Genomic DNA, 24,495 nt, shown 5'->3' on the forward strand with positions numbered 1-24,495 from the left:
CACTACATTTTGCCTCTGGGCTTTTTAATTTTTATTCTATATATCTTTCTTTCCTTCTTACTCCATGACTGCCCATGTAGCTGGGTGGCTGGCCCTGGCATGCTCCTCTCTTTTTCTCGTTCCTCTTCTCTCTCTAGATTTCTCCTATTTATTCTCTCTGCCCACCAGCCCCACCCATTTTTCTCTCCTGCCTAACTATTGCTATTCATCTCTTTATTAGACCAATCAAGTGTTTTAGGCAGGCAAAGTAACAAAGTCTTACAGAGGTAAACAATGCAACATAAAAGAATGCAACACATCTGTACATCATTAAACAAATATTTCACAGCATAAATGAATGTAACACATCTTAAACTAATATTCCACAACAGTATGGATCCGGCTTGTTTCTCTAACTTAAACACAGGAGAGAAAATATTAAAGATACAATGAAGTTTGCCTGCCTGCCTGCTAAAGGTACGGTTTCATTAAAGCCTGATGTGAACCAACTATGAATATTTTGCTGAATGTATTTAGAACATGGCCACTTATTAGTCAAGTGCCCTAGGCAAAATACCCAACACACACACACACACACACACACACACACACACACACACACACACACCTGTTACTGGAAATGTTACTGAAAAAACCTAATATCACAGCATTAAAGGAATGTTAACCCACAGTTGAAGTACTCTTCCGATTTTTCAAAATACAGTAATGAACCTAATGTGCAAAACCCTTCTCTGGTTTGTGTTCTAAGTAGCATGCAGCACTTGGAGATTGTTGATGAAATTTTTCCAGTTGCAGTTACTTCACATCTGTCTATTTTGTAATTTGAGAGAAAGATCATTATTTGACACTGAGAGTTACTTTTGCACTAAGGTTTTAGAACATCAGAAGTTTAGAATCTATTTTTACTTTCTTGCTATCCTTCCCAGTCCCCATTCTCTGTCTTCTATGATCTCTCACTTACATACTTGGACTATAAAAACATTTGTATCCATACTACATATTTCCCCCTTAGCCTGGTTCATAGTCTACTAACTCAGTCCCTTTAAAATGAAATACATCTTACGTCTCTCAGAGATGAGAGGTGTGTGTGTCATTTGGTAGCCATTAGCCTTACCATAGATCCCTGCATTGGGAGGTGCCTTGTTGAATTATACCTTTCTCTTTCTCATTAGATTGTTGGCTGTGATCATCAGCTGGGAAGTACCGTCAAGGAGGATAACTGTGGGGTCTGCAACGGAGATGGGTCCACCTGCCGGCTGGTCCGAGGGCAGTATAAATCCCAGCTCTCTGCAACTAAATGTAAGACACTACAGAGATGGGCAATGTTGTACTTGTTGACTTGTTATTCAACCTTTAACTAGCTGTGGCTCCTCTCTGCAACTGATGAATAAAACATCTACCAAAGTAGAGAAGAACCTGAAAATTTGGAGGGAATATGTTCCTGCTTTGTGGATTCATGTGGAACAAGTCAGATGGCCAGTTGTAACCTGAAGGAGGAACCCTTTCTTTCTGAGGCACAATGGGAGAGAACATTAGAGACAGCTGAGCTTTTCTACTCAGTGGGAATACCAACTGCATCCTAGCTCCTGTCTGATATGTTGTCTGAGGTGCCTGGTAAAAGTATCACAGAAAAAGTGGGGAAATAAGAACAAATTCACCCCTACTACTGTAAAGTCACATGGCCCTTATTTACAAGATGGCCTGAGGTCAGTGCTGGCAATAGGTTCTTTCAGAATTAATATTAGGCCAAAGTTTGGTGAAGCCATTTAAGTTTGGTGAAGCTATTTAATGATCTTTGTGTTTTGATCTCCTTATATCAGCAAGCAATGTGTGATTATTATACATGTATGTTATGTCCAGACTGTGGAGACCCCCAAAAGACCAGCACAGAGACCAAATCCCATATGTAAAAGCAAAGAGCCTTTATTTCAAGCTTGGAACTTGGACTCTCTGTCTGATGCAGTGGTGAGAGCAGAGAACCCCAAGCCCAGACAGGGTAGTGTTTTTATCATAGCAGAGATTGGGGTGAGGGGATTTCTAGGGTTCAGGACCCTGATTGGCTGACATTTGTCTAGGGGTATCTGTAAAAGGAAAATAGGTGTGTGCTAGGCTCAGGAACATCTGATGATCTTATCTAATCTTATCTAATGGTTGGAATGTTTGGGATTTCAGGTACTTCCCCTTAGATGCTGGTCCATCCCTAAGTGGATTGCTTATGGATTTTCCTGGATCCAGTGTAGCCTGTCAGTAAGCCTGTCATAGCAGCTGGGTCTGAGCCCCTAAGCCTGTCATGGAAGCTGTGTGGTCAAGTTGTTTTGCCCCCACCAATGTTGGGTGCCAGATGTATTGATATATCCACAGGAGTCTATTCAAGGGGTAAAAGGGATTTATTATAAATTCAGAAAACACTTTCATGAAATACAGAATAGGAGAACTGTCACAGGGTCCTGGAAAGCTGAGGTACAGTTCAACACTGTTCTGTCACTAAGATGGTCCACGCCATCTAGCCCACAAGCAAGAGAAAAGAGCAGCATAGGTTAGCCTCCTATCTTAGGGGTATCTCCAAGCCACACCCCAGGGGCAGGTACTTCAAGGTCATAGGTAGGTAGGACAGTACCTGCTGCATCTCTAGGGGGAAGTGCTCTAAGGTCATAGACAGAAGAGCTATCCACTACACATATATGTGCTTGAAACTCCACACTATCACCTCATATCTTTACAGGAACCTCATTAACAAGGTAGTCTTAATTTTCATGATATAAAGGACATGACTGAGACCTTCCCAGATGGAATGACTTTCTCAGGACACATAAAGAGCTAATATTTGAGCCCAGAGTCTGATCCCAGTACCTAAACACCCATTCCTCTACTGTCCCATCATACTACTAACTAACTCTGGGGTTAGATATTTATAAAACAGATAGATGGATCAACTCAGAAGACCAAGGGTACCTGCCCAATTGAGTCTTGTGAAAATAGAAGGCATAAATATATAAACCATGGAGCCGCATGTCCATGTGAATTTTATAATAGTTTCCTCTGTGAAGGCCACTATGCAGAAAGAATTGTGGCCTTTATACTCAAGGGCATGGGTTTCTAGAGCCATTTTGGCCCTGGCCTAATGTTTCATTACAACCCTTCAGTATGTCATTTTTCAATATCTGTTTTCATGTCTCTGCAGCCTGGGAAATGAGAATAAATTATTGAGTGTGGTTTTGTTCTCTTTACTTGTTGACTAGTTAGAGGAAAATAGTTGACATGTGGCAAGTTTATGGTTTTAAATGGACCTGCAGGTCAAGAGGAAAGGCAAACGGAGTTATTTTAGAAAGCACTGCAGAACAATTCCATGAAGCCATGAAAAGGTACCTTGCCAAAAGGGAAGAGCCTCTTGGGAAGAGAGGCAGGAAGAATGATCAGTGATGTTTAAGCACATGAAGAACTGTAGATGCCCACTTTGGAAGCTCACTCATTTTTACTACCCTGGAGGCAGGAAAGAAATGTGATTCTCTAAAAAACTGAACTTCTAAGAACTCTGGCAACTGAAATGAAGGGTGGGATGATTCAGATGTTGATATAGCACACCCAGGCAAGAGTTTGTTTTCTTTGCTCATATGTGTTGCTCATATATGTTGGTAGCTGTTTTTTATATTACTAAGAATTAAGGAAGTCAGATGATAGAAACCAGAAATGGGCAGAGGCAACATTCTTTTGTAACCTCTGAAATTTGGGTGGAATTGTTTTATGGGAAAAATGCACTTAAAGGGCCAATCTTAACAGAATTCTCTAGGGAATGATGAAGAATTAAAATCTTTCTAATTATTTGTTATATAATTGAATTGGTGCCCATTATCCAGAAATGCAGGAATTGCCATTAAGCACCAAAAAGTTGGTAGGCATGCATGCAGCAACTGCTCTCTGGTGATTCCTGAAAGCCTGTCTTAGTAGAGGTCTTCCTTTATCATCATGCCTCCATGTTCCTGTTCCCATCATGGAGGCAGAACAGTGTTCTGCAGGTATTCTTCTTACCCTCCTTCTGGGGGCCCTCACTGACTCCTAGGCTCTGAGATACTGCAGTATAGGAAGAAAGGCTCTGAAAGAATGAACTGAGGCAAATTGAGAGTCATATGTCATCCCCAGTTCTGCAAACACGTACCTCAGTGAAAGGGACTCCATTCAAGACCGACAGTGGGTATATTATATAATACATAACCTGACGATTATACCTAATGACAAAATGCAATTGATTCGTTTACCTTAGCCCTGATGATGCCTCATGACAAAATGATTTATATCAATAAAGCCCAGCATGAGCGTGCCCTTCACCACAATCTGTAGCAGATGCTGAACAAGCTGCCTCACTTAGATTTTCCCCACCCCAGAAGAAACTCCTGCCCTGTATTTACAGACTTCAAGGCAGCCCACAGGCAAGGGTGATTAGCTGCTCAACAGGCAGTGTGCTGGCCAGGTGAGCATGTCCCACCCCTGAGGCTCTGGAGGAGTGCTGCCAGGTCTCCCCCCATGTCTTGCCAAATGGAGCCATAAGCTAGCCACATGCTCACTTCCAACTCCTAGCACTCAAATTTCCCACACTGAACTCATTTTCTTTCTAAATTTATATCCAAGGTTTTTTTTCTTATGTTATCAAAACTCATGGGAACAAAGGGAAAACAAAAGAGTGGAGAAAGACCATTGCAGAAAGTTCCAGGATGAAAAAGGAAAATAGGAGTAACTTATTAACTTATCAAATGGTTGCTGGTGAATGAAAAGGAAGCCACCATTTTATCAGAAGACGTTCTAATTGCCCACTTTTTCATAGGAAAAGACTTCAGTGGTAACAGTCAGTTCCCCCTTTTTCCTCAATTATTGGCCTCCTCAGACAACTCAGAAAAAAAGAATTAGCCAACTTTAGCTTGCTTTTGATTCTTAAAATGCAAAGGCTCATTTTTCTCACAAGCCTTATTGACATGTGTGGTAGTATGTGTCTTCTTAGACCCTTAGACCCAGATCCAGCCTGTTTGCCATGAATTTGCATCCAGCCTACAGAACTTTCTAATGTAGCTGCAGGTTTTGAAACCACCAGGACATCCTCAAGCTCTCTCACCACACTCCTTGAGTAGCAAGGGTCAAATAAGCTAATTTATATCAAGATAAAAATGAAGCTCCTAATTCTCAGAGATGTGCCTCTCAGACTGTGACATATGCTGACTTACAATGGCTGCAGGTTAGCATATTCCTGGACCTTCAGTCTGGCTCAAATTTTTGAGGTGAAGTATGTTTATAATAAAACACGGGGCCTCCTGAGTATAAAATATAGAAGAATTTTCTAAAGAAAAGTGGTAACAAAACATTCACATAGTATATGACTACTTCAGGTTGTACTCATAATCCCTTCAAAGATGTCTATTTCTCATTCAACAGCAGGCATTTAGAAGACACAGGCTATGCACTGATGACCAGTTCCCAGCAGTGGAAGTACAGCGAAGAACAAAACAGGCAAAAACTTATTTCTCCATGAGACTTACATACTAGTATGAGGAACCCTTAGACAAACAGATAAACAAATAAAATGTATGTGTGCCATTGGGTACTAGGAGAGATGGGAAACATTAATCAGGGAAGGGGAAGAACATAGGACATGGATGAGCTGCCAGCCAAAGGCTGGAGAAGTTGAAATTTTTAATAGGTTAGTAAGAAAAGGACTTACTGATAAAAAACTTGATACTTGATAGAGGTGAAAGGAGGTCATGATATTAACAAAAGTCAATTATTTGGCATCACAACAGAGAAGAGAATTACAAGCAGAAAGAAGGACAAATACAACGGTCCCCAAGTAAGTACTCTGGTGACAAATTCCATGAGGGACAATGAAGAATTTCAAAAAGGCTACAGAAATGTTGAACGCAGGAAGGCAGAGGGGTGAAGAATGCCAGGGGCAGTGTGGAGAGTTTTAAAGTAGTTTGGATCTTAGTCTGAATGAGATAAGGAACCTTAGGGGATTTGGAACAGAATGGCTTGACAGGAGCAGAGGATAGAGATGGGATGACTTTGGAAGTAAGAGATGAAGTCTGGACACTATTGCAGGAGGCTGGGCCAGAGGTAATGATGGCTTGAACAGTATCTACGGATAGGATAAGAAAGGCCCAGTTCTAGGTCTACTGTATTTCTAAGGATCTAGGACACCATTGACTGAGATGTGTTCCATTATTTCACAGAAAGAAGCTGTCCTTTAAACTAAGATTAGGACGCAACTTTCTGATCACTCCCGGTTTTCACTTCATCCTTCATTTTAGAAAGATGTGTTTTACATTTAAACATGTTTAATCATGTGCTTTTGTATACATGAAAAAACAAAATGCAACTGAAGTAAATTGATAAGTAAAACTAAAACAAAACTTTTTTCTCAGAACTGAGCTCTTTTTAAATTTCTTTAGGAATTTTTAAAAAAAATTTTCTTTTCTTTTTTTATTATATTTATGTTTTAATTTTATGTATCAGCCATGGGTTCCCCTGTCCTCCCCCTCCCTCCCCTGTCCTTCCCCTCCCACCACCCCCCTCTGCCCCCCCCACCTTCCCCCAGCCCCTCCCCTCCATCCCCATCTCCTCCAGGGCAAAGACTCCCCTGGGGATTCAGCTCAACCTGGTAGATTCAGTCCAGGCAGGTCCAGTCCCCTCCTTCCAGGCTGAGCAAAGTGTCCCCAAATATGCCCCAGATTCAAACAGCCAGCTCATGCACTAAGGATAGGTCTGGGTCCACTGCCTGGATGCCTCCCAAACAGTTCAAGCTACTCAGTTGTCTCACTTATCCAGAGGGCCTGATCCAATTGGGGGATCCACAGCTTTTGGTTCATAATTCATGTGTTTCCATTAGTTTGGCTATTTGTCTCTGTGCTTTTTCCAATCTTGGTCTCAACAATTCACACTCTTATAGTCCCTCCTCTTTCTTGCCAACTGGACTCCTGGAGCTCTACCTGGGGCCTGGCCGTGGATCTCTGCATCTACTTCCATCAGTTATTGGATGAGAGTTCTAGCACACCAGTTAGGGTGTTTGGCCATCCGATCACCAGACTAGGTCAGTTCAGGCTTTCTCTCGACCATTGCCAGTAGTCTACAGTGGAGGTATCTTTGTGGATTTCTGGGGACCTCTCTAGCACTTTGTTTCTTCCTGTTCTCATGTGGTCTTCATTTATCATGGTCTGTTATTCCTTGTTCTCCCTTTCTGTTCTTGATCCAGCTGGGATCTCCTGCTCCCCTAAGCTCTTTCCCTTGAATCTTGCCCTTCATTACCCTCACTCACATCTAGGTTGTTCATGTAGATCTCATCCATTTCTCTGTCATTGGGCAATCCTTGTGTCTTTCTTAGGGTCCTGTTTTCTAGGTAGCCTCCCTGGAGTTGTGAGTAGCAGTCTAGTCATCTTTGTTTTACATCTAGTGTCCTCCTATGAGTGAGTACATACCACGTTTGTCCTTCTGAGTCTGGGTTACCTCACTCAGGATGATTTTTTTCTACATCCATCCATTTGCCTGCAAACCTCATGATGTCATTGTTTTTCTCTGCTGAGTAGTACTCCATTGTGTATATGTACCACATTTTCTTTATCCATTCTTCATTTGAAGGGCATCTAGGTTGTTTCCAGGTTCTGGCTATTACAAACAATGCTAATATGAACATAGCTGAGCAAATGCCCTTGTGGTATGATTGAGCATTCCTTGGGTATATGCCCAAGAGTGGTATAGCTGGGTCTTGGGGATATGGATTCCCAATTTTCTAAGAAAGTGCCATATTGATTTCCAAAGTGATTACAGAAGCTTGCATTCCCACCAGCAGTGGAGGAGAATTCCCCTTGCTCCACATCCTCTCCAGCATAACCTGTCTTCAGTGTTTTTGATCTTAGCCATTCTGACAGGTGTAAGGTGGTATCTCAGAGTCGTTTTGATTTGCATTTCCCAGACAATTAGAGATGTTGAGCAATTCCTTAAATGTCTTTCAGCCATTTGAACTTCCTCTGTTGAAAATTGTCTGTTTAGTTCTATAGTCCAAAAGTGGTATGGCTGGGTCTTGAGGTAGATTGATTCCCAATTTACTAAGAAACCGCCATAGAGATTTCCATAGTGGTTGTACAAGTTTGTACTCCCACCAACAGTGAAGGAGTGTTCCCTTTGCTCTGCATCCTCTCTAACACAGACTGCTCTGACCTTTTTCTTTTCTGGGTACACAGAACCTCCTACTAACACATGTATAATAGTCTTCAAAAATAATGAATGAGAGCTTCATATTATTAGTATTGTATTTACATTATTTCTACTCCACCAACTCTCCCCTCCAACTCCTCCTATGCCAAATTTATGACCTCTTCTTCGTTGATTATCACTATTTTTACACACACACACACACACACACACACACACACACACACAAAATCTTCTGAGTCCACTTATTCCACTTACTAGCTCATATGTATGTGCATTTAGGGCTGACCATTTCAGACTGGATAACTCTGCTAGCCAGTTTCTGTGTCAACTTGACACACACAGCTAGAGTAATTTTGGAAGATGGGAGAACCCCAATTCAATTTAATTTCTTGATTCTGCACTATCAGGATGCCTCATTGGTCTTGGTTGTGGTACTTCTACAGTAGGCTCCCAAATCAGGAATGTGATCTTTCTTATTCTTTTTAATTCTTCTTCTTTTGAGAGTCACTTTGAGTTTTCTATTCTGGCTCTTAGCCTTTCCATATAAGTTTTATAGTCTTCCTGTCCATATCTACAAACATTCTCCCGAGGACTTTGACTAGAAGTGTGTTAATTTTTCAGATTGATTTAGTAGAGAGGGAGTACTTGGCAACTTCAGTATATTAAGTCATTTGACCTGTTAGGACCTCATGTCTCTTCACTAATTAGGCCTTCTTCAATTTCTTCATCAGTCCGTACTAGTTCTCAGCATACAAGTCCTATGGCTTTTAGGTTTATAGCTTTTTTATTTTTCATCAATTACAAATGGTACTATATTTCTTACTTACCTCTCTAATTACATATTTCAGTTTATGCAAACAGAATCAGTTATTTATTATGTTTGCTATGTGTTTTGCTGTCCAGCTAAATTCACTTGCTGGCCCTATGAGTTTTAGTAAATGCTGGGATTTTCTACATAGATAATCATCTTGTTTACTGATAAGGATTATTTTTCTTCATCATTTTAAAATTTTGGGCCAAATATTTTTGGCCCTTCTTTGGTCAGGGCATCTGATTAGGGAGTGAGTGGGTATCCTTCTCATTCTCATTCTTAAGGAGGAAGTATTTGATTTCTCACTACTGAGTGTCACAAGAGCTGAAGGGTTTGTTTGTTTGTTTGTTTGTTTGACAAGGACTCTTCTTTAAATTGCCAAAATTCTCTCTCTCTCTCTCTCTCTCTCTCTCTCTCTCTCTCTCTCTCTCACACACACACACACACACACACACACACACACACACACACACACCCTACACACACTCTTCTGAGAGTTGTTATCATGAATGGATATCAAATTTGATCAAAGTTCTTTGTGTCTCACTTGATATGATCATATAGCTTCTCTTCTAGCCTTTTCATGTGACAATTGCATTAATTGGTTTTCTGATAAAGAGCCAGCCCTGCATTCCTAGAACAGAACCTCCATGTTCTTGTTAGCAAACTGGGATAAACTGGTCCAAAGATAAACTCTTCTTAGTCATAGCTACTCCCTCCATAGATTGATAATTGATTTGCTAAAATTTATTGGAAATTTGTATACCTTTTTAATGAAATACGCTAGTCTGTATTTGGGGGTAGGGTACTGTCTATGATTGGTTTGGATATTTTTCTAATGCTAGCCTCCTATAAGAAGTTTGGAAATGTTCCCTTGTATGTTATTTTCTGGAAAAATATATGGAATTGATATTTATTATTAATATTTATTTATTTCTTCTTTAAATACATGGTAGCATACACCAGTGAAATCTTATGGGGATGAAGTTTTTTTTTCAGTACTTAACTTTCTGAACATATGGAATACAGTTATAGTGACTATTTTAATGTCCATTCTGTGTTTTGATTGATGGGTTTTTCACTTCAGTTGGGCTATATTTTTGAGTTCTTTACATGTCTGGTAATTTTTGACTGGATGCCAGTCATTGCAGATTTTACTTTGTTGGGTATGAGATATTTTTGTATTCCTATAAATATGCTTAAGCTTTGTTCTGGGAGCAGTTAAGTTACTTGAACTCAATGTGATCTTTTTGAGTCTTACAATTTGGTAGGTGGGAGCAAAGCCATGCTTGGTCTAGAGTTAATTGTACCATTCTACAAGCAAGACCCTTCTAAGTACTCAATGTTCCATGAATTATGATGTCTTCAAGTCTGTCTAGTGGGATAAGACATTCTTCTCAGCCCTGTGTGATTGCAGAATATTCATAATTCTTTGTGTTATTGTTTCCCAAGCTAAGACAATGTCCTCATTTTGATGCATAAGATACATATGCTTCAGGACCACCTTAGGTCTTCAAAGTGTTTCTCTCTCTCTCTCTCTCTCTCTCTCTCTCTCTCTCTCTCTCTCTCTCTCTCCCTCCCTCCCTCCCTCCCTCCCTCCCTCCCTCCCTCCCTCCCTCCCTCCATCTCTCTCTCTAGCTCTCTCCTTTCTGGTACATTTTTTTCAAGAATTCTAACTGCTTCCATTGCTTGACCTCTTAGATTTATCTTCTGAACTCAGAGACTCTGTCAACTTCTTCCATAGTTCCCACTCTCAAAGGCACAGCCAGGAAATCCATTCAAGGAAGTAAGACCATGAAATACTAGGTATACCTGCTTTGCTTCCCTGCTCTTAGGAATTGCTACCCTTCTCTACCTGAGATCCAGTGTCTTAAACAGCATGGTTTTATACAGTGTTGTCCAACTTTTTGGTTATTTTAGACATGATGTTAAAACTGGTCCCTGTTTCTTCTTGGCTGGGTGCTTCATTCATCTTTGCAATTATGTAGAATAGTGCTTCCCAACCTTCCTAATGTCATGACCCTTTAATACAGTTCCTCATGTTGTGGTGACCTCCAACCATAAAATTATTTCATTGCTACTTCATAGCTGTAATTTTGCTACCATTATGAACAACAGTGTAACTATCCGATATGCAGGAGATCTGATATGTGACCCCACAGGTTGTCAACAGCTGATGTAGAACCAAATAGCTTTGACTCTAAAATTATGGGGATGTTGTGTGGACCTTCAATTCTCATTACCTAGCAGTCTTTAAGGTCATTTCCCAGGGATTAATGAGTGTGTTCTACTATTGCTGTGGAATTTTCTTCTACACTTCTGACATTCATTTTACAAGTATGCCAGATAGTTTTTTAATATGATATTTTGTAATTTTTTAGAATGTTATACAGTCGTGCAATGCAATTGTGATGTTGGCATCTATCTATACAGCTGAAGAGGGATGAAGCAGGATTACTGCCTGCATAACAAAGGACTCAAGACACCATTGTGCAATATATCCTAATATAAAATATGAACATGTGTTCCTCTTATAATCAATGAAATAGAATCTTTTAACAATAGAGCTTATTCTGAATAAAAGTAATTTTGGATAGCACTACAGTTTTTGGCCCAGATCCTTTAAAAGATAAAATTTTCCAGTTGATAATGGAGAGAGTGTTACTTGGCCTGCCCAGCATATATCTTTCATTATGCAATTACCGATAAACTTGGGTGGGATAGAAGGTTGAAAGGCTTAAATATTAAGCCTCTTCTGTTTTATTGGATATGTTTTTAAAGCACCAAAATTGAGATAAAGATTTAAAATACACCATCAAAACCTCCTCAATATTGGCAGACTTTTTGTGTTAACAACAATCATCCTTTCATTAAAGAAATAAGATCAAGTATTATCCCTAGAGAAGATTCCTGTAAAATGTGAACGTAACAGCAGATCTAAAGCTAAGATGAACTCAAACATCAGAATAAGAAACCTGTGTTTTCAGAGTATTATTGTTTCACCTTTCTCTAATTCATCAGTTCAGGACACTGACAGAATTTAAAACTTCATTCAAAATGCTCTATATAGAAAAGTGAAGAAAGTGTCTGCCACACTATGAAATTTTCAGATAAATCTTTGAAGTACATTCCTCAGTAACAACTGGCTTGTGGAATGTTGGTTGCCACCCAGGTATGTGAAATGACAGAATTCATGATTCCCATGAAGAGCCTGTCCATTTAATACAGAAATATGTTATCTAATCTCTCTTAAAATATTGTTTAGTAACCTAGAATATGTCCCAAAGACTGGCATCACGGTTCTGTCAACAAAGCCAGAATAGATCAGGACAGATGCAGTGGATCAAGAAACAGTGTGCCTTTGTAGCAGAGGACATTTCGAGGAATGTGTGACTTGGTGAGAGATGTGGCCCCACCAACCACACCAATTACACTAGTCACTCAGGAAGCAGGCATCACAGTGCATCATATCTTGGAACTTCTTAAACATCTCTGTGCATAACCATGATGCGAACTAGAAGAATCCTCTAACCCACCCTAAATCAACTTAGCTTTTCCTATCAACATGCAGAAATTAAATTTAATTTTTCATGTTTCCTTTTTTATATTTTAATAGTTGAGAATTTCATGCATGAGTAAAACTGTGTCCATATCATTTCATGCCTCCATTTCCCACCCCATGACTCTTCCCATGTTCTTCCCACTATCCCTGCTCCAATTCAATGACTTCTTCTTCTTCTATAATTATTATAGGATCATTATAGACTATGTACACAAAATACTGAGTCCAACTAGCATTGCCTGTATATACACATGTTCAGGCTGACCACTTAGGATTATCACATCGGGAGCCTATTTCCTAAGTTATGTTCTGACATACATCAGATGCCATTAACAATTCTTATAATGCACATGTTGAACATACCCTGAGCTAAACAGAAGGAAATGGTTTCTTTGACTTGGGGTTTCTAAGGAACTAATAGAAACTAATAAAAAGGGCTTTGAGAATTTCCCTGAATAGGGTATAGTCAACAAGGTTCCCTATTTTTCCCTAAAGCCATTTTTTCAGGACCCATCTTTGGGGCTAATGGTTTATTCATTTGTTTGATTCCTTACTCTCTCACATAAAGTGTGACATATAACTCATAAACTTTGTAGAACAAAATAATGATTTGACTGATTCCTGGTGACTGCTGGGGCCATCTTCTCACAACACAAGAACAGACTGCAGTTCCTCCAACCTCTGTGGTGTGTTCTGCCCACTACTCTGGTGCCTGTGTTAACCTATTTTCCTCTTCAACTAGGCACAGGCAGAAAGGTGTCAAGAGATATTTCTTCCCTCTTATTTGGTGGGCTTTCCTCATCTTGCCTCAGACCCTCTGCAGCCTTCTTCTGCCTTTCTCCCTACTCTTCTCCCTGGAGCATACACACTTTAGTGCATCAGCCAAAGGGTGGTGTTACTGCCTCAGCATGTGGAATGTGAGTTACTCCTAACAAGGAGGAGCTGAGCCCATGGGCTGTGGGGGGTCAGAAGACTGCAGCTGAGCAGAGCGGTGCCAAACAGAAAGCTTCACTTCCGCTTGGACTTCATTTGACCTATGGATAAACAAAGACTTGCTATTTCTAGAAATCTCATTGTTTCAACTTCTTCGAATTTCTTTTGCAATTCTCAAAATGCATGTCATTTTGAAACTTAGGCTCTGGAGGCCCAGCCTTGATATCCCTGTGTTCCTCTTCTGTTTTTTCCCCTTACTCAGTTTGCTTTCTGTACCACGGAGTCCCAGCTCTGAGAAATGCAGCCTTTTATTCTACAGTGCATGGAGTTAAAAACAGCAATGCATTTATAATGTAAGCAGAGTATTTAACAGCCTCAATAAGTGGAACCTCTTCAGGGCAGGATTGAAGACCCTCGATTCACCCTCCTCAATCAGCAGGTTATATACTAGGGAACCTGCAGTGTTTGATGGTACACAGATAAAAATCTTTCCGCCCTACATGTGCCTGGTGCCTGTGGAAAGCAGAAGAAGGTGTTGAAACTGAAGTTAGAGACAGTTGTGAGCTGCCATGCGGGTGCTGGTAATCGAACCCAGGGCCTCTGGAAAAGCAACCAGTGTTCTTAACCACTGAGCTATCTCTCAGCCTCACTGCCCCAATTCTTAAGAAGTCTTGGACTAAAAGGAGGAAAATAAATGTATTGAATGCCTACTATGTTCCAGGCAACATATCTGTATCTGTATCTGCTATTTATATCCATGTATGACAGTATTAGATGTTGCCTTCTTTTAGAAGCCTATAGACCGAGACTCATTAGGTAACTCCTGTGGCTCACTATCTGAACTAACCTCCACTGGGAATCTTTCATGTAAACCTAATTATGCCAGTACTGTGACGATGTCTAATGTTAGAAACACAAGGAGGAACGGACATAAGCTCGTAATTTCTGGATATAATGGCTCATTGTAAAGAACTTGCCTTTTTCATCTGTCAAGTGCTGTTCTGTCCACTTGGCCTTGCTTTAGTCGCCATGCTTCTGGGGATGATTCCATTTCTGCATCCTGAAATCTTGGGCATGTCACCAGTCATGGGTAAGGCAGTCGTTGAAGTGAGAGCGAGCCTGCAGCCAACATAAGGCAGAGACGGGGTCTCCAATGATAATGCCCGTGATGTCAACAGGGTGGATGGAATCTACCCCCAATTACTTTTCTAGGATGTATTTTTATTTTGAATTATATCTAGGTGTATGTTTATGCACATGAGTATTGGTGAAATTATTAAGGCCACTCCACGTAGTTAAAAGGGAGGTTTATTTTGTGGTGTAACTTACAAATGAAGGGGTAGGTTGTAGGGTCTGGCAAAGGTATGGCGCAGTCTGGTGGTGTTCTCTGGAGAACTCTGCTTGGTCCACCTCCAGCGTCCAGGGTCCCAGAACCAACTGAGAGCCCTGCTCTCGATCCTTGGTCTTCCGCTTCCTTCCTCCACACTGCCTTGTGGGCGTGACTATTACCGAAGCCTCAGTGGGAGTTGGAACTTCCAGGCCAATGCTAGGATGGCTACCCACTACACATGAGTATGTACATGTGAGTGCAGATACCTGAGGAGGCTAGAGACATCTGATTCCCCAGAGCTGGAGTTACAGGTGGTTGTGAGCCACCTGATGTGGGTGCTGGGAACTGAACCCAGGTCCTCTAGAAGAGCAGCAAGAGCTCTAAATCACTGAGCCCTCTCTCCAGCCTCCCTGTTTTTGTTTGTTTGTTTGTTTGTTTGTTTGTTTGTTTGTTTTTTAATGTGTGTGTCTCATGAATGTATGCTCAATTTTAGATAGGGTAATCCATGGTAAAATAATCTTTGATTCAGCCAGATTTTTAAAGGTATTCCAAAACAGAGATGGTAAATGTGGAGATACATTAGATCATCATTTACAGACTTCCACAATATTTCATTAAAAATGAAGGTACTTTATAGTCGGGAATAGGAAGGAAGGGTTTTGAGGGTTCAGAGCACACAAATGTATTTTCCCCTTCCTACTCTGCCCCATTTAGCCAAGATGCTCTAACAGAGAGAGATACAAATTCTGATAAAACTATCATCCTTTGAACACTAGGGCTTATTTTTAGTTCTAATCCAGTGCAAATTCTGTAATCCAGGGAAATGTGACGGCATTTTAAAATCAAAAAGGTTTCCTTAAAAATCCATTTTTAAATCAACATTTTGGGAGGGTGGGGCTAAAAACATGGCTTAATAATTCAAAGAACATACTGCTTTCACAGAGCACTGAAGTTCAGTTTTCAGCAGCCACATCAGGTGGCTCCCAGTGGCTCTAGGGGACCTGCCACCCTCTTCCAGTCTCCACAGGCAATTGTACTCACATGTGCACGTATACCCACCTGGAAACAGACAGACAGACAGACAGACAGACAGACAGACACACACACACACACACACACACACACACACACACACACATAATTAAAACAAATCTTAAAAAACATATTTCCTTTAAGAGGTCTAATTCTCCCTAAGCTAAGCAGCAACTAGCTTCTTTGATATGTTTTATTTTGGAGAAAGTACACATTTTGATTCTCAAACATTGGCTTCACATTTCAAACACTAAAAGAAAAAATTTTTAATTTATTGTCTCTGCCTTTGTATGGGAGACAATCAGTAATTTTGTGTCAGATTATGTGCTTTTAAAGTTTTGTTCTGTTTCTCTCTAGTGGATGACACCGTGGTTGCCATTCCTTATGGAAGCAGACACATCCGCCTTGTCTTAAAGGGGCCAGATCATTTGTGTAAGTAGAGCCACTGTTTTCCTTGAGGGCCTGGAGATTTTAGCTTTTATTGTTAATTTGTTCCAGAAGGAATGGAAATGCAAGAGAACCAACCTCCCCTACACTGTAGTGTGGTGTGACCCCTTGAATGCCTTCTGCTTATAACTGGCTGCCTGATGAGATGGGAGAAGGCTGTGTAGTCACCCTGAAATATACACAATAGAAGGTGCCGGCTGTGCAGGTGACTGAGTCACCAAACCTTTGTGACTGTTACATCTCTGTCTTTCCTCTCTATAGTCACTCTTACCTTTTTCCTTTTCCTCCTTCTAAAATTCATTTCTTCTCCATTCTTTTCCTTCCATATTTTAAATCTTTACTTCATCAATCCACAAATACGTAGAATAACAAACGAACTGTGACATTTAAAACAAACCTTTGCAGAAAAATTAATTCTGTGTCTTAGTTCAGAACCCTCATATCTTGAAGATATATGGTAGGATTTGGGATTAAATGATAACAAAGCCTTCAAGATAAAAGGGTAGCTGTGTCCACATAGGGTTTGTCTATAAGAACTGATCCTCAGTCATTCCAAGGCAGTGAAACACAGCCACATCTTCTTCCTTGCGGTTTAGTGCTATTTAGATAGAGAACTGTAAATTACAACCAGAAAATGTTGGTCTCTAATAAAGACAAAGGGGCATGTGATACCATTTCCTCTGAAGTTTGCCCTCACTGAAAGGCTCCTTCAGTTAATTCCCGTCAGCACTGTGGTCCCCTCCACTCTACTCACTTCTGAAATTCTCAGTCAGTTCTGGTCTTTGCCCCTCCTCTTCCACACACATGCCCATGAAATCAGTTAAGTAGCAAGGATTATTTCCTGGCAATTAGACTATAAAGATCGTTATAATCTGGTAAACAAGAGGAAGATAGGCCAGAGCCTGTAAAAATTAATAATTTCCTACTAAGTCTTCCTAAAAACAAGCACATTTAATCGAAGAGGTGAAGTTGGAAAGGTCATGTGAAGTCAGGCATGAGTGAGGTACAGTTTAGACAAAACAAGAAAGCACTGATAAGTCATTCTTATATGGACCCGAGTTCCTTCCCAATCCTGAACCACCCCATAAAGTCCAGTGTTCACATGTCAAAAGATAACATATGTGTGCGCTTTATACCTCCCAAATGATTGGCTTAGCCTCTTAAGAACAGGACACCGCTAACTGCTATTATAACAACCATACTCCAAAATAGAATTTTTGTGAGCAGTGACAGAGAATGAAATAAAATAGCCAGGCTGAGATCATCGCCACACAGGGAAATGACTTGATATTGCCAAAGAAATATTTAAAGCAAAATATTTTATTTATATATATAAATATGATAGTCTCCTGTATTTCCTAGTTTTGTGATTTTTAAGGAGCTGAAAAATTGGGGGTCTAAGGAAGATGACTCAGTTAGTAAGACGTTTGCTTTGCAAGTATGAGGATCTTAGTTCAGATCCCCCAACACCCATGTGAAAAGCCAGATAAGAGAGCAGTGTGTGTCTGCAATCCCAGCACTGGAGGCAGAGACAGGCTGGTCCCCAGAGCCTATTAGCCTGCCAGTGTAGCCCAATGAGTGAGCCCCAATTCCAGTGAGAGACCCTGTCTCAAGAAACTAAGATGCAGAGTAATCAGGGAAGACACCCAATGTCAGTATCTGTCCTCTACACACAGAGACATTCACATGCACACACAATGCATGCACAAGATGCACAAAAACAAAAGAATTCGCTGTATTTTATTGAATTGTCCTCAAGAATGGCTAGGTAAGCTGTAAGTGATATTCATGAATGACAATGCAATATGAGATCTCCTTTTCCCAAGTGAACATGCTGCTTACACTGTATAAGTAGGTAATACCAAGTGGTCAGCCCTGAATTCACACACATACAAGTAACATTATATAGACAGAGCAAGTTGTAGTGATGTATATAGATACATGTAAAACAATTAAAGAAATGGAGGCAGTGAACTCGAGAGCAAGGGGCGGAGGAACATAGGAAAGGTTGGAGGGGAGAAATTATGTAATTATACTTTAATTTCAAAAGATATTTTAGAAGAATTTGTTTTATTTCTTTTTTAATTTTTTTAGTTATTTCAACAAAATGATGGGGGGGGCTGGTAAATGATGCCCCATGTCTCCTATGGATGTTTTCCCTTAATAATAGGGCTAGCCTCAACTATTGCAGGCCAAAGCAGCGCCACACCAGCTCATCTTGAACCAGATGGATCTTGAGAAAGACAGCAGGGAAGGCCTCTCAGCAGAACTGAGTGCTCAGAACTAGGCTACACCCCTAGCCTCTAGCACCTGCAAAGGCGTTACGTGTGTTTTTAACTCAAAAGCCCACTCTGTAATACAGAAGAAGGGAGCCATGATTAAAGCTGAGGTGAAAGACACAGAGCCTCACATATCTTTCTACTGAAGAACAGTTGGCAGAAAAAAAAATGATTCTTGTGCTATTTCTTCTGGAAATAATTTGCCTAAGTCCCTCTGTCTTTCTTCATACAGGCTACAGTTAGTCTAAATAACTTCTCAATCACAACTTAGTTCTCTCAATATATATTCAGTAAAGAACTCAGCTCTCCTCCACTTTTGATAGTTCCTTCCCTGCACCCAAATCATCCTGCTTGTGCTTATATGACATAGTGCATATATATTACCAAAATATATTGTGATATATGTGTTAATACTTACCACAATAATTTCATTTGCAATTATATATAAATGCATATATAATCACAACTACAATCATCTTCAGCATGCTCTAATTTGCTACAACAAAAGATGCCTCATAGACTGTGTCATTGAATAATTTCAGACTTGAATTCTCTAGGATCCATTTCTTTCGGCCTAGGCATTTATACAATATCACATATGTGACTAAAAATAGTTATCAAAAGTGGTTGTCAAAAGAGAAGGGACTCAATGGATAGCACCTGTCTTTAAGCCACTGTTGTTTTATTCAGTTGAGCAACAACATGTGTGCAGTAAGCAACAGAAAGTATAAAGGGATTTAGGTTAGTGCACAAGCAAGAGATCACACGGATGCCTAGGCAAAACATGGATGTACTTGGACCTACATCAATGAGCAAAAAGAAAACTGGAGGGTATTACTGGGCTGAAGGCAACCAGAACAGACATCAGATAGATTTGTATGAGACGTGAGTAAGCCAAAGGAATTGGGTTACAATAAAGTGGGATACTCCGATAAGGTATTGGAAAGTCAAAGAGTATTTTGACAGGGAGCCATGGATTCTTGGATAGTGACTTTTTAAAATAATTTCATTTGCAATATAATCTTCCATATGACATAGCCACGCTTATATATCTTATTTATATTACAATTTCAGTAGTGTTGGCTATAAAAAATAATGTTCCTCTCTTAAGTAGCATGAGTTTTAATTCCACAAAATGTGCTTGCATGTATTCTGTGGTAGCCCAGGCATACCTGCCTCTCCTCTTCTTGCATTTAATTATATAGATCTGGAAACCAAGACGCTCCAGGGGTCTAAAGGTGAAAACAGTTTGAGCTCTACAGGCACTTTCCTTGTGGACAATTCTACAGTGGACTTCCAGAAATTTCCAGACAAAGAGATACTGAGGATGGCTGGGCCACTGACAGCAGATTTCATCATCAAGGTAAACCTGTTTGGTATTTTAATAATAATCCACACCCAAACACAAGGCACTTATAATTGCAAAAAGAAAGAGATTATAGATAATAGATAGATAGATAGATAGATAGATAGATAGATAGATAGATAGATAGAAAGAAAGAAAGAAATAATTAGGTAATTATATAAACATGTATGTATGTATGTATGTATGTATATACATATAACCATTTGTTACCTAGGAAATGTCTAATTCAGGAGTTTTGTTAGCTACATCTTGGACTTCATAAGAACATAGGATGTTTTCAATGAGTATTTTTAAATATATTGTTAATTAAATGGCCTCATATATATAGCCAATATTATCTATCACTAGTTGGAAAATATAAATCATTTCTTTCTTTTTATTTTTCGTCTTTTTGGTTTTGGGTTTTGTTTTTTTGTTTTTTTTTTTTTGGCTTGTTGAGACAGGGTTTCTCTTTGTAGTTTTGATGTCTGTCCTGGACCTTTCTCTGTAGACCAGGCTGGCCTCAAACTTGCAGAGATCTGCCTGTCTCTGCCTCCTCCCGAGTGCTGGAATTAAAGGCATGCACCCCCGCCACTCAGCCTATAAATCATTTCCAAATAATTAGGGTAAACTTGTTAACTAACATAAGGTATCCCCATTAAGAGAGAAATGCAAACTGATAACTTGAAGATCTAACCAACTACTCATGCTTCCAATGGCAAATTCTGTTTTCTCTTGCGCTGGCAAGAAGATTGACTGACTTCCTTCTATCAGCGCTGTCCTGCTCTTCAAGGTAATATGAAACACATTGCTGGAAGCAACAGGACATTCTATTGGAAAAATGCACACACTGGGAGAACACTTGGGAATCACAATAAAATAAAACATTTTTTTTCTTTAGTAGGTCAGGAGGACCTGAAGGGTTTCAGCTGTAAAGCTGTAAAACTTGTAATGTGTCCAAGACTCCATAAATTTTTTCATCATGAGACCTGGAGCCAGAGGACATTTGATTTAAGCAAGGATTTGGTGACCCCATGGCAGCTGGAAGTAAGAATGCATGGAGGAAAATGTGATAGGCAGTAAGGTTGTATGGAAGAAGGGTTCCAGAACACTGTCCTCTATCTGCATCTGTGTGGTAGCTCTTTTTAATCCAGGCCAGATGCAAGCCACATGAATATGAACAAGAAGCTACAAACTATTAGACATAACCTATAGTAGTTCATCTAGTAAAGACTAAGTAATATATTGATTCTTTGAAGCCCATAGAGTACTGCTAAATAGACCATATATAGAATAATCATTTCTCTGGTGGCCTTACAACAGTTAGTATACATGCTGAAAGGATAGAATGAGTTCCAGAAATACTATGCATCTTTGGATAGTTCATAGCATCATCTAGCACTTTCCTTCCAACTAGTTATTATGTGTCCATCACCCCTTGGATACTTTACAAGCACAGTGAGGTCTGTATATTCAAGATTGAACTTAAGTAGGCTCAGAAACCCACATTGTCATATTCTTTTTGTTAATTATCTCCATCTTTTAAAATGTTTTTAATAATTACATTTAGTTATTATTCAAAACTAATGTGTTTCACTTATACATGTGACATTGTGGCTTGCTCATACTTGTTAACCACTGTTCTTCCCCAACCTTCCTCCTTCACTTTTAATAATTCACATTCTCTACCCAAATCATCCTGCTAGTGTTTATATGACATAATACATATGTGACTATGTGTATATGTATCTATTTAAATCTAGAGTTACATACATGTAATGTTTTGTTTTTCTCAAGCTCCCTCCATAGATAGGACTTGCATTGCCTATCCAAGCAAATCAGAAGAGTCACTTAGTTTCTCAACTTTACACAACAAACTTAGTCTTGTTTCTATACTGTTTCTCAAGACTGGTCCTTCTCCATCCTGGCTGCCTTTATTTAGTTAAGACCTTTCCATTCCCTTGACTAAGTTAATACTGTGAGTGCAGAAATTTTCCAGCTCAGATCCATTATCTATTTGGCTTCAGAATCTGTTTTCTAGACTCATTTGTCCCTTTTCAGAATCCTTCATAGCCCTTCCCCTTTGAGGATAAAATGCAAACTCACAGCACAGCCATATTATTTTGGCAACCAGGATTCTTGGTGTCTTTCCACCCTCACTTTTAATTTGACCCTTTCTGTTCAGGCTGACAAGTCCTATACACCATCAGAACTCATGGTCTTAGAGAAATGTCATGGTCTGTCCCTGAAATGTTCCTCTCTTTTCCTCTAGCGTCTTCTTCACCAATGCTTCTTTGTCCTTTACCATTTCTTCCTTCACCTCAAATTTGTTTATGTCTCCTAACTCATTCTTTCCAAGGGGGAGGAGCTGCATTGCATTTGTCTTCACATGTCAATAAGAGCAAACCATGAGTAAATGCTAAGAGAATAAAGAATTTCCACCTCTCATACAGCAGTGCTTTAACAATAGCAGGTGGTGACATTTCAACCACCATGAAACTCAGGAAGGACTCACTAGAGGTCATACCCATGGTAACCTTGGACTAGAAATTACATTTCTTTTCTTCCAGCCCAAAACTTATTTTCCATTTTCTGTGTTTCTTCTAAGAGTGTATTTTCCCCTTAAGCTTTCATTGGAAAACATCTGGAATTAAATGAATGTAAAGTTATTCTAAATTAGATTATATAAAAATTTTAATGTATTCGAACAAATTTGAAAATGAGCCAGATAATTTAAGAAATATAAAAAAATAAAGAAAAACACTTTCACTGTTGATTTATAATGAAATAACTTTTGTGTTTCTTTAATAAAGGACCTAAAAGTAAAGGTTATCATTTTATAATTTTTCAGATTTAGCTGTTAAAATTCATCTCAGCTTATACAGGTTTATTCCATATTTGGCTTCTGTGAATGATAGGATGGCCATGAGAAAGCAGATGTCTCTTCAACATCCCCACTTCATGCCCTTTGATTACACATGTAAATGGGGATTGTTGCATCATACAGTACTTCATGGTAGTTCTATTTTTACAACTCTTTGAGGAATTCTTTTTTGGTTGGTTTAATCAATTCACATTCCCACATTCAGTAGAAAACCTCCCTTCTCTCTGAATTTGCATCAGCTGTGGCTTTCCTCAGTTCTGTAACAGCCATTCTGGCAGGTATGGGGTGACAGATGACCATGGGTTTCATTGCATTTCCATCATGCTTAGTGATGGCTGGGTGTTTGCTTTTAAGCCAGCTAGCCCTTTCCATGTCCTCTTTGAAGAAGTGCCTTTCAGATCATTTGCCCATTTTAACCAAGTCTTTTATAGTTTTTGATATTCAGTTGTGTTTCTAGTGTATTTTGGATATTAACTACTTATGGTTTATATATATTCTCTCCCATTGTCTGGGATGTTCTCTTTATACTGTTGATTGTTTCTTCTTCTGTGTACAAATTTTTTTTTTAGTTTAATATAATATCATGTTTTTATTTTGCTTTTGTTGCCTTTTCTTTTGAGGTTATACAGCCCCCAAAATCATTGTTAAGACCAACAAATGTCATCAAGCTATTCCCAGTGTTTCTTCAAGTATGTTTATAGTTTTAGGATATGCATTGGTTTTTGTGTATGAAAGAGTATGAGCTATCGATGATGATTTCCAGTCAAACATTCCTTGGAAAAGCTGAACAAAGTGAGTGAAAACTCAGTACCGCCACTCTCAAGAAAAAAAAGAAAAAGAGTATGAGCTGTTTTGTGTGTATGATTAAGGATAAAGGTCTTTGACCTAGGACATCCAGGTTCCCAGATTCCATTTATTAAAGAGAATATTTCTTTCCTTATTCTGTGTCCTTGGCAACTTTGTCAAAACTAAATTGGCCATAAATGCCTGGGTTAATTTGTGGGCTCTCTATTCTGTTCCACTGGTTCATGTTTCTGGGTTCAAACCAGTGCCATGCTATTTTGATCACTGTACCCTTATAATAGACTTAGAAATCGGGGAGTGTGATACCTCTAGCTTTGTTGTTTGGGGCTCAAGATTGATTTGTCTACTCGAATTTTCTATTCTATATGAATGATATAGACATGTAGACATTTTAACATTATTCCTCTAATACATAGGCATGATGTATTTTCCATTCATTTGTGTCTCATTCAATTTCTTATCACCATATTTTACATTTTTAAGGATATAGACCTTTTACTTCCTTAGTTACATTGACTCATCTTTCTCCCTGAAGAAACATTTCTTCAAAAAAATTTAAACACCAAACATTGGTTATACAAGCAAATTTGGCAATGCTTGTGTACTATGATGGGTAAGCATTCTAGAATTTACTATGTCCTGATGCTTACTGGGTGTGTGACCTCTCGTATAATGTTTTATCTGCTTGAGCCTATTTACTCCTTCATAAAATGGTAACAGAATAGGACCACTCCCAATGGAGCCCCCATGGGGTATTAAATGAGATAACGTGTATAAAAGTGGATAGAATTAAATTACTTCCTTCCTGTCTTTTTAAAATGCTTCAACTGCCAGTCAACAAATCACAGTGCACACTCTACACAATAGCAGAAAGTTTC

General features: G+C 39.3%; 1 protein-coding gene and 1 non-coding gene across 5 annotated transcripts in view; both read left to right on the plus strand.

Annotated features, from left to right (window-relative positions):
- Window positions 1-24,495, plus strand: part of Adamtsl1 (ADAMTS like 1) — a 392,521-nt gene that overhangs the window by 146,699 nt on the left and 221,327 nt on the right. For all 4 annotated transcript variants that reach the window (XM_036178884.1, XM_036178887.1, XM_036178883.1 and 1 more), the window contains exons 5-7: window positions 1,173-1,299; window positions 16,216-16,290; window positions 19,790-19,947. In XM_036178884.1, coding sequence (XP_036034777.1) covers window positions 1,173-1,299; window positions 16,216-16,290; window positions 19,790-19,947 — 360 coding nt within the window. The remainder of the gene's footprint in view (window positions 1-1,172; window positions 1,300-16,215; window positions 16,291-19,789; window positions 19,948-24,495) is intronic.
- On the plus strand, window positions 23,557-23,650 carry LOC118578995. The gene has a single exon (XR_004944370.1). It is a non-coding gene; the product is annotated as a small nucleolar RNA SNORD116 (small nucleolar RNA).

This window comes from Onychomys torridus, chromosome 2, assembly GCF_903995425.1.
Source record: "Onychomys torridus chromosome 2, mOncTor1.1, whole genome shotgun sequence".
Lineage (NCBI taxonomy): Eukaryota > Metazoa > Chordata > Mammalia > Rodentia > Cricetidae > Onychomys > Onychomys torridus.